This window comes from Aphis gossypii, chromosome 3 (genome assembly GCF_020184175.1).
Source record: "Aphis gossypii isolate Hap1 chromosome 3, ASM2018417v2, whole genome shotgun sequence".
Taxonomy (NCBI): Eukaryota; Metazoa; Arthropoda; class Insecta; order Hemiptera; family Aphididae; genus Aphis; species Aphis gossypii.
In genome coordinates, this window is record NC_065532.1 from 50202593 (window position 1) to 50215005 (window position 12413).

General features: G+C 24.0%; 1 protein-coding gene across 1 annotated transcript in view; it reads left to right on the forward strand.

The window, feature by feature from the left end:
* Window positions 1-3941: 3941 nt before the first annotated feature.
* Window positions 3942-12413, forward strand: part of LOC114130405 (uncharacterized) — an 85067-nt gene continuing 76595 nt past the window's right edge. Inside the window, exon 1 of the mRNA XM_027995382.2 lies at window positions 3942-4252. Coding sequence (XP_027851183.1) covers window positions 4162-4252 — 91 coding nt within the window. The 5' untranslated portion in view covers window positions 3942-4161. The remainder of the gene's footprint in view (window positions 4253-12413) is intronic.

The following is a 12413-nucleotide window of genomic DNA, read 5'->3' on the forward strand; positions in this document are numbered from 1 at the left end:
TATGTACGTAAAAGGTATTGGAAATTTTTATACGTACCTTACTATATTATTATTATAGTATACATCTTATTAGTACGTTTTTGCGAAGTTATCGAGAACAAATGGTTTACTAAAAATCGTTTTGTGCGATAAATTGTTGTCAAAACTGTTTAATGTTTACTAAAATGTTTGCTTCTGTCACTAACCAACTTTTTCAACGGTTTATTGTTTTCTGATATCCCCAATAAAATATTTTTAAATATAAATCTCTTTCGGGATCGGTTTGGTTATGAACATATATGATATGTCGTATTAGTAAACAGTCGGAAAACTGTTTGCTTTCGTTTCCTTAGTGAAAACACGTTTTATATTTTTTATTTTATTTAATACTATCTATAATGACTATAATGCGTTGCATTTATAAACCAAAACCATATATTTATAGATATTTTTATCATGTTGGTATGTAGGTACATATAAAATTATTTTAGATCATTAATAAATTATAGAATTAATAATAATTTTTCTAAATAAAGTTTAAAAAACAACATTGTTTCAAATTGAAAATATTAAAAAAATAATTTTATCAGCCGAAAAAATTTGAAATAATTACTCTTATACTGTGTTTATGACTTCATGTATACGGTATATTAATTTAATTAAATGGAATACCTCATTTGATTACGATAAATTTCCTCTGAAATATTACGCGTAATCATATTATATTATTTTCCATCAACTGAATTATAAAATTGTAGTCTAATCTAAAACTGACAACACTTGACACTTTTTAAATTTTTTTTTTTTTACAGTAGAATATTTATAATAAAAAAATCTTCCTACCATTAATCGAATTTTTTGTAGTTCTTCATTCATATACATAATTACGTATAAATGTAATCATGCTTGAAATTGATCAGAAACCATTATCAAATCCGTCAGTGTGATTGAATTCTTTATAGATTTGATTTATACCTATTCAGGTTTAAATAGAATATATTAAAGTGTCATAAAAATAGTTAAAATATATTGTTATGCATTTTAAAATGATTAGTTTTTAAAATAAATGAGCACTTAAATTTTTTTAGTGTTATTTGTACAATACTTTTTTTTGTTAAAATTGTCTTGTGGTATTATTTAAAAATATAAAACAAATAGTGTTTTTATTCACAGTTGTAATTCACTCATGTTTTGAAAATTAATAGTAAATAACGTTCAATACTAACCATATATTCATTTTTTATACATAGAATTACATAAATTAAATTTCAATTAATTTGTTAATACCATATCAAATTTCCAGCGAAGCAAACCAATTATTGAAAAACTATTTCAGAAACGTGCCCAGGATTTAGTTTTTGTTTTTTTTTGCGGGGGAGGGGGGTTAGTTTTTTAACTTTATAGTATACAGCTTACAAGTATGAATTAGATAGTTTTTCACTTTATTTTTTTTTTTTAGTCTAATACTGATGAACAAAATTATATTTAACTGTTAGGTACTAGGTAATATAGTATGTTTTTATTTTTTTTAAAAAAATAAGATTAAAAAATTAAAAAAGTCAATTTGGGGTGGTTTGAACTCTAAAACTACTCTCTGTGCATGCCCCTAGTTTGGAGTTTAGGAAGTAAAAAAAAGCGCTCTAAAATTGACTTTAATTAATTGACAAAAAATAAATTTGATAGATATTTAAGGAAGTTTGATAAATCTAAAGCTAAAAAATAGATGAGAAAGACTTTTCGGTGATGGTTTTTATCATCGAATAATATAATTACAGCTCTTGGGACTATATTATTCATTTTAAATATAAAAAAATTTGAAAAGTTGAGATTAAGTTAAATTCTACGTTCTACTATTTTATACTTGTTCAATTGTGAGCTTTGCATTAAACCTAATATAATTCCTTTAGATAATATTTTAAATGTCTTAAAAATAAAAAAATTATCTAGTACCCACTCAAAATATTAATAAATGACTTAAATTGCAAAATAAGTTTTATTTTATTTTTTATTATAAATACAATGCTGCTACTGCATTGGCTGTTGGCTGTGGTTGGAATATTACATATACATATTGGTTATTAGTAAATTATAAGTATATAAGTTTTTTTTATTTACATGAATTGATTTATATACTTAGAATATATTTTTCCTGAGCACAACTAAAAAATTAATTTTCCATTAAAGCTCTAGTCCCAGTTATAACTTATAAATCATAATACATATTAAGTCAAAATAATAATTATAATATATTTTACAATAATTAATATTAACCAATCATAATTAATAGTTATTTTCATGATTCAAAGACTTACGGAGCCACATATCGTGAAGCCATAAACATTAAGTTAAAATTTGTATTTTGTAGTTAAATACAAGAAAGGACCAACACCATGACGTATGATAAGACAAGAAGCCGTAATTTGGTTTCTCCGATCTGACAGGTGTTGTCGTGGAAGGTGCCTTCCTACTGTATCCTTACTATATAGTAGTGTTTCGCCTTTACGAGAGATTGTTTGTGGCAAAATGTGTGCATCCCTATGGAATACCACTATGATACATATGTACATACAGAACACTGTACAGCATACATGGAGTGTTCGAACTTTTGAAAAGACATGACATATTTTTGGTACAGGGTTGTAATATTTCTTTTTCATTGCTCGTTATTTTTAAAATCACTTGAAACACTAATGCTTATGCAGGCACGTAGTTTAATGGTTTATAGGTACTGTTTATAGAAACGTGAACATTTTAAAATTTTAAAATGTTCAATGTCTACAAGTTTTTTGTTTTTCGTTTTTTAAATTTAAATCTGATAATATAAAAGTCAATAGTTAGTTGCAAAAAAAAAAAACTAATTTCAAGTTATGATTTTTTATAAAATGTATAAAATATAGAAGATTGGGTGAAATTATTTTATCCTTATTGCCATTTTTATTTATTTTACCACGATTAAAAATACAAAATATTAAGTTAAAACTATGGATATAACTTATTATTCTATTTCATTAAAAATTTTAACCTATAACATTTGAAAGTTAATTTAAGAATTTGGTTACATACTATCTAGTTGCAATAAAATTATACAAGTTATTATTTTTTAATTACAGTTGAACCCACTGGTTTTGAATTTTGAATTAAACATCTTATTACATAAATAAAGAAGTTATTTATTTGTTTATGAATTGTATCTATAAAGTATAAACATATATAATTTTACAATGTTTTCGTAAAAAGTATTATCTGAATTTTTTTCTTAAAGCTCATAAACCAAGAACGTTTATGAATGATTACTTTCTTTGAATTGAATGGTGTGTTTTATCATAATCAATTAAAAGTGTTTTAACTATAATTAAAAAATATTTATTATTTTGTTTTTACTTAATTTTATGGCACTAAAAACTATATTTATAAAACACCTATTTATTTTTAAATATCTATAACTAATAAACTTGTTTGAAATTCGATTTTTATGTACCTATAAATATTTGCTTAAATTATTGCTATTTCTGTATTTTATGCCTTGTCCTGAAAATGATTTATTAAATTATTAAACTACACGCTATGCTTAGTCGTATGCAGACCCAATAGCATTTCATTATTGTTATATTTAATCGCCCAACATACTTACGACTGTGTAAAGTATTACGTTTATTCGGCATCGTGTTGGAAAATAAAATCGTAAAAATAATTATATTAAACATATTTATACGTTTATACATCAACATTTTAATAATAAAACATTAATTTGCATTAATAGAATCTATTAAATAATAATATCTAATATTATTATGATAATCGGAGGGGGCTAAAATCACCCTGTATGTACGGTTACCCCTTGAGGGGACTCAGAGGCAATGTGTCGGGGTTGTGAGGATGCAGGCAATTCGCACCCATAGTTCCCCATCGTCGTTGCCGTTGCCGTCGCCGTCGTCGTCGTCATCGTCGACAGCAGTAGTAGTAGCTTTCGGCTGGCAGTGTCGTGTAAGAGCTCATGCCTGACCCACGTCTCGTTAACCAAATCGGTCCGGTACACATGGTCGTGATTTACGCACATCCGACTAACTGATCGCCGCCGAGATTTGAACGACTTTTTCTCGCCCGTTGGTTGTAACTTCCAATATCTTTGAATCCACATTTATTATTTTTTTTTCGGTTTTTTTCGATGCCCACTGGACGACGATGACGAAGACGACCGCGTGCTGCGGTAGACTGGCGATCACAACGTGGTGGTGTTGGTGGTGCACCGTAGCTTTAATGCCGTTCGTAATCGGTAAGTAGCTATAGCGTGATTTTGTTTCGATAATAAATTGAGATCATTAAGTATTATAGCTACTCTAGTTCATATGTACCAAATAACATAATATAATATTATATTGAACGGCAGTGTTAATGTTTCGTCACGCTTGTCTGTTCGAAAGCACATAGTTCTAATGTCACTGAGTATGATATATCGTTGATATTTGTAATAATTAATTACCATACCAGCACAATATAACTTGTTAGTTATTGGTGTGCTGCATAATTTAAAGGGAACCAAAGTGTTGAAAGTATGAGTTGTATTAGTATATTTTTGTCTCTACTCATTACAAATAATTCACGTTAAGGTTACTCATATAATATTATAATATACGATATAAATATTCATTTGAATGTATATGGCGAGTTCTTAAAGATATATAGGTATTATAACTTACTAGGTACCTAATGGCGAATATGTTAAACATATAAGGTAGGTACATCAGTATGATGATATAACATTGGCTTATTTGAATTAATTTAATTTTTTGTAGACAAAGGTATTTATAGGGATAGGGAATTCACAGGAATCATATTAAAATTGTAAAAACAAATTATGGTTTACTCATAATAAGGCTAAATAATGATATATTTCATTTAAATATATAAGTTTTTCAGTAAATTTTTACTTAAAAGCACTTATATTATTAAAAATATAAAAACAAAAAAATAGGTTTTTATTGAGATATGCATCTTGTGTACCTGTACTAGCACAATCGATGCTATGTTAGTAGAATTAATTGGTACCATTATAATTCTCTGACTTTTTATTAGAAAAAATAATTAATATTATAAGTAGATACTAAATAAGAATTTAATCTAAAAAACTTTTATAACTGATAATAATAAACATTTAAAATAAATCAGCTTTTTTTATATCTTTGATATTTTAAAATTTGGGAATTTCTAGGAGTGAGAATCATATAAATTTTACTCAAAAATTTGAAATGTTAAATGTATTTTCAGATTTTATTGTTGATACCAGTATAATTATAAGTATAACTTTAATAATTAAATTATTTAAAGAGAATTCTAGTAATAATCATTCTGAATATTAACTTTTTAATAATAATATTAATACCTAACCTTGTGAATGGATATTGGATAATACATATTTTTATTTATTCAAACTAATTAATTAGGCACTGTCATAGTTTATTATTTAAATTTGTAGTATTCAAGGTAAGTATTAAATATTTAAAATTACCTATAGATCTAAGATCTAAATAATTTTTAATTAAAAAAAAATTTTCATACTTAGAAAGTTTATTTTATATTTTTATATGTAAATTATAAATAAACAAAATAAATACAAGGTTAGTTTTCAATAAATTTAAGCTCAATAAGGTAACATCAATACATAATTTAAAGTTTTAATCAAAGGGATTACAAATATCAAAAATCGGTTTGCTTGTTTACGTAGATCAAAAGCTAAAAAATTATTGAATAGATTTTTCTTTTCGTGGTTTAATATGAGGATTTTACATTAAAAATAGCCAATGGGTAAGTAAGCAAATATATCGATGCTGTTTGAATTCTAAGACCGATTTTATTGCATGTATTACGATATTAGCTATTGCGGATAAACTGTATAGTATATTATACACATACAGAATGTTTTATAGATACAAAGTGGTGTGGGCTATAAAAAAATGAATAAATTGCAATAAATAATAATTTTAATATTTAAAATTAGTGAATATAGTCGTGTTATATAGAGTGTATATAAATATATGATAAATCTAATTGTTTCAATTTGATATCAATGTACCATCTTAGTTTTCATGTAATAAAAATATTGTACAAAATATTTTGTGTATTATATTTACAGTGCGAGTTCATTTTACTTATTAAACATTTATGACATTTAAATTTTGAGTTAAATATTTATATACATGTTATATTTACAACATTTTTCTAAGAATAAGTTTAAAGTGACTTAAGTATTGTCGTGTACACGTTACACGTTAAGGTATATTTAAGTTTTTCTCATAATTTGAATTTTTCTATTGAGTGAAATGACTATACCTCTAATATATTTTTTATTTTAGAGTTGAACCATGGCGTTTTGATAACTTTTGCATCAAACCTCATAACTTAGAACCAATGTAGTTCAGATATATGAATATGTTTAAACATTCTTTATAAAATGCGAACTTTTATATAATACACTTACTACATAGTCATTTGAATAGGTTTAATATTTAAGAATATTTTTGGATTTAATATTTACATTTCTTTAGAAATTGCATAAATGAAAAACCTTTCAAACTGGACATAAATTATAATATATCAGTCCGTCATTTTGAGTTTATTTAAAATTTATTTACACTTTCAAATAGGTATACCCAAAAATATGTATATTTATTTATCTTGGTTTTTGTTTATAAAAACAAACTTTTTGTTTTTATTATGTATACCAAATTTAGTTAGAGAAAAAAAGAAAACTATAAAAGAGTGTCATAATGGTTAGGTTGATGTTTATTTTCAGTAAATTTTTTTAGTTTATAAGTAGGTATTGTTATTTATTATTTTTAATTGTATATCTAGATACTAGATATAAGTTTTGTGTGTTTTTTGCGAATATTTTAAGGTACGATTTGTTAATTTATGTAAAACAGTTTAACTGGTATAACAAACTTTATATCGACGATTTTATATTAAAATATATATGTTATTTTTTTAAAATTTTATGAATTATAAAAATTCTTTTGTTGATAACTAAGCTAAGGGATCGTTTCCTTTTAACTTTTCGATAAAGTATTAACATGCTATATTCTTATTTTATTTTTTTCTTGTTGCCTGACATAGATATATCTTATCTTTTGCTTATTCATACTACTAACGACTTCCACAATATTTTCACAATTGTTATAGTACTTTGTCATTAGTGATTTTCGTCATATCCATAGTTTTGTTCTGTATTCATCGATATAATCAAATATCAAACTTCTGAACGTTTTTTGTTGTGCCAACGATATAAATATATAATATATGTGGAAGTATAAGATAGGTACTTCAAAGCGTAATAATAAATTGCCAACAATTGTATTTGTATAAGTTTCATAAACCACTTAGCAGATTTCAAACAAAAAGAGGTAACTTTGAACAACATTTTTTTGTCTTATTATTAATATAAACTATTCTCTTCAATAGTTTTACAAAATAAATGATTTATCTCCTGTCTAAATTTACCTTTTTCTTATAATTTTCAACACAAATGGAAGTTAAATACATTTAAATGTATGAGATAATCTATAACCTAAACAAACATTTAGGTAGTTGTTAATACTAAAACAATTTAAATGTAATTTACAAATTCGAACAATAAGTTACAGAATAATAACTTATTGTATTTTAATAATTTAAAAATGCTATATCCTCAATTACTGTAGTTTATATCAAAGGTTGTTCAGATTCATCTTTTAAATAATAGCTTTTTGTAAATATAATATAATTACCTGAGACCCGCTCAAAACTTAACGTGCGACGTCCGTAAAATATTTCTATACCCTTTTCAACATCTAAATTATGAAGCTATAGTAACATATTTAGTATCAACCTAATGAAGAAAAATGTATGTATTATTTAGTGTTTTACATTTAAATATTTAATCATAATCAAAAGTATAAGAAAAATCCGTAATCACGTATAATACTAACAGTATAATTGAAGTACTCGGATTTTTAAATAAAATAAGTAAAATTAGTATTCTAATTTCTAATACAAATGTACCTACCTATTATAATAATATGCCCGTATAGATACAAATATGAATATTATTTTAGAGAGATTGAATTTTTACAGTAGTAAGTAATGAATTGAAATACAGTAATGTACTCATACCTATTAGTAATAGTTATTGACATAGAATTTTTTTTCTTAGAGAAGATATTATTATATTGTGCAGCTTATTTAAAAATAAAAATACATATTTTCGTTTTAAATATTTATTTCGTTATTTTTAAGGATTATTTGATATTTTATACACAAACAATCCATAAATCAATATTTAAGTACATTTAAATATAACGGAACAAAGTAATATTATCAAGTAAAAACTATATTTAGTCCTATAATGTATAAAAATACAATAATTGTTCGTTAATTAACGAATAATAATTCGTTTGCAATAGTACTTAATGGGGAAAAAAAAATACTTGAAAATACTTTAAACTAAATTACTACTATATTGTTAATTTTGAATAGTCCATAGATGTGATTTGGAAGTTGGAAAAACAATCCTAGTACGTAATATTTTTATTCTAGTATAGAGTATAGGATCAAATAATATGTTAATATAACTTAAAATGTATTCTATTTTAAATTTATTACAGATAAGAGATCCATGTACTTATTAATTCAAATGAGGTAAATTTTTATTAGTAAGACATTTTGTTGTTGATTTTTTACCATGATTATGTAATTATAGTTCATTTCTGGTTATGATACATTGTCATAGATTCGATTATAAAAGTTTAACAACCTATCAATTTTTGCAAATTGTCTTTTTTCAATGTGTCTAAAATAATGTAATTTTGTTCAAATACATTTCTTTGTGTTTTTATAACTAACAAGAAATATGGTTATTACCTAATTAAATAAAATATTTATTAACAATAATTATTTATTTTTGGTGAATATGTGTAGGTACATATAGTTATAATAAAAGTGATAGGACCTATAATACAGTATTGTTGTCACTTTATTTATAGCTGTTATAAAAGTATATATACAAAAAAAAAAATATTTTTATATTATAATTTATAATACGTTGGTTATTTAAACATGCAAATATGCAATAAACTTTTCATCATTGTTATAATTCTTAACTATATTTAAAACTCAGTTTATATTTAATTGAAATCCGACAAATAGTTTAAGAGGAATTGAAATTAAAAAATTGTCTCTAAACTGTGGATAAATCATGGATAGAGCGTTTTTGCTTCTCTCGTCTTGCCTCTATTACTTTACAATTCGTATTGCAGCATTGCGCTCTATTCAGATAGGTATGTCTTTTGTTATAAAATTTAAGTCTTAGCATAAAAATTTGCATGTTATTCTGGAAGATTTTTACTGATACATATAATACAAAAAGTTTTCTATATTTATGGATAGTTAATATAAAAAAATCCACATCCCGAGTGGTGATAATTTGTAAATTTCTAAAACAAGACACGATACACAATAGTAGAGCCATTTCGACGAATGACGATTATACTTACTGTGTTGGCAGTATTCATATTATATATACATATACATTACATATTATATATATTACGATCATATAGAATGTTACCGTTTTGGGTTACCAACTACACAATACCGAGTTTCAAAATAATATTAAGAGAAACGTTATTTTGTCGCTAACACTAAGGTGCTGAAGATGACAGCTATTACATTTTGAGAATAACAATTTATGGGTCTTCGTCGATTTTATCCGCCAAGAAACTAAGCTTTTGGTATTACCTAAAGGCCGGCGAGACGAGTTATAGTTCTAAAAGTATATAAAATTACGTACATATTTTATTTAGTTGCCTAAATGTAATCAAAAAACTTATAATATTTTTTACATCCAAGACACATAATATTTACCTAAAATTTTTTTGATTAATTTTTTTTTGAGAAAATAATTATAAATTAATTTTTCACATATGTTATTTATGGTAACAAAGTATACATTTTAATGGTTTTAAAAACGACATCAACATTATTTATAGATATAATTTTATAAATTTAATAATTTTTGTAAACATTTATTCATCCTTCATATTGTCAAATACGATATTTTTTCATTGTATAAACTCGCTTAGCTAATATTTACAGGTGAATAAGGTTAGTATTTATTTATGAGTACAGAAATAAAATCGTATATTTTTAGAAATGTAGATAATATACTTCGATAAAAGATATTAGGTTAATTATTGCATTTAATTTAGATAAAAAGTACATTCAAAGTTTTGTTTTTGTAATAAGATTCAAAAATAATTCATAATAGCTACTAGGTATACAAGACTTATTAAAACTTGTTGAACTATTAAGTTGTTGATTATGTGAATCAGCAATAGAAATAAAAAGGGGACAATTAAAAAAAAAAAAAAAATCCTTTCTGCACTTAGTTAAAAATAAAGATACAAGATTTACCAATAAAAAAGAGAGGGAAGTAGAATACTGCTCGACTAGGTGTCGAGTGTACCTTGTCGCTGAGAAAGTCACTGTAATGTATATGTTAAATTTTAAATTCAATGATAAATCATATCATATGATAAACGATTCTGAGTGAAGACAATCTGTCAGCCTATATTCTAAGTATACTTTATGATATATTTATATTGCTATTATGGTAATTCATTTTACTATTAGTAATATTTTAGGTTGAATTAATTTTTGTCAAAAATATTATATTTTAAAATGTTATTGTGTATATAAAATATAATTCAGCTCTAAAAGTAAAAAATTGAACATTTTATAAATTTTTCACTAAATAATTATTTAAAATTTTTCTTGAATTTGAAAATGCTTGCCAAAATTTTAACTTCAAGTGTATATGAAAAAAACCATAATTGAAAAACAATAAATGTTTTATTATAACAACTATTAACATATTTATAATAACAACTTATGAGTTATGAGCAATTTTGTTAAATGATTATAGTTAATAACTCAAAATGAATAATAAAAAAAAAATTTAATTAATTGAATGAGTAAAACTAAAGAAATTCGAATTATCAGAGTATGTACTACGTATACACATTTGACACAGCTATCCAAAATTGTACAAAATACAAATTTTTACTAGTTTCTACTTTTATTATTTTACATATTTATAATAATCTATCAATTAAATATTGTGAATATTTATCATATTAAATACATCAATTTAAGAATAGAAATTTATTTTATATTTTTGTACAATGTCTATTTGTTAAGTGTAGAATTGTATATTAGACATTTGTTTCAAATGTTAAACAAATTTATTTTTCTTTCTATAATGTTGACATAATTTTCGATTAGTTTGATATTTCATAATATTTTTTATAAATCTCATTGCATTTTTCTTTTACTTAAAAATGTTGAATATTTTTACACGTTCTCATTCAAAAAAAAGTATACACCTTACATTACCTAACCTAACCATCATTTTACATCAATCTTCGTGATTTTTTTTCTATCGACTTGATATTGAAATAATAATCAATCAATCAATCATTCTGTGCTCACTTCTATTCATGATTGTACTAAACTGAAATTATTTTGTTACATTTTCTTTACGTTACTTCGCACAATATTTTTACTTAACCCCGTCATACCCCATTTTTATCAACATACACTATAGTGTTTTTCTATCTATGTTTATTCCATTATTTTGTCATATTTTTATTTGTGCTCCTGTAAATAAATTCAACGTATTAGTAGATATTACGCATCATATAGTATATATATTTTATTTAACCACTTTAATACAAATGTTATAGTTGCTATACGAAGTGGTGTATGATTGTATTCTGAATAATGTTTTTATAATCATATGCTTTTAAAACAACTATACCATCCTAATATGTCTACTACTATAGTTTACAAATATTTTTAAAAAATATTTACATAATATCCAAACTACTTATCATGCTATGACTGATAAAAATGATAACCGTAAAAATAGCATTGCGTTTATAATATCTGAAAAATAACAAGAATATTTGTTACATTTTCTATCGTTAAAGTATGAAATGTGTTCATTTATAAGTTATAAGTAACAATCAATTAATATTTTAATTATATTCTGAATTATAAGAGCTTAAGTTTAATTGTTTAAGCATGTTTCGATTTAGGTTGAAATAATATAATTATTAAACTGTATTGTTTTTCGATAAATATTTTCAGAACAGACAATTTGAATGTAATAAATTATTGCATTTTTTAAGAGTTTAAAAATAATTCACTCATCATTTTATTAAAGCTCTTAAGACGCCTATGCTACACCCGTATTTTTGTCTTTTTGTCTCTATATTACAAGTGCGTAACACAGCAAATTTTCATTTAGTAGTTAACTTTTAGTTTTGTTAATTTTAGTGTAATATTGAATACCCTATTATCAAAACTAAAGGTTAAGGTCATAAAATAGCCTGTGTTTTGTT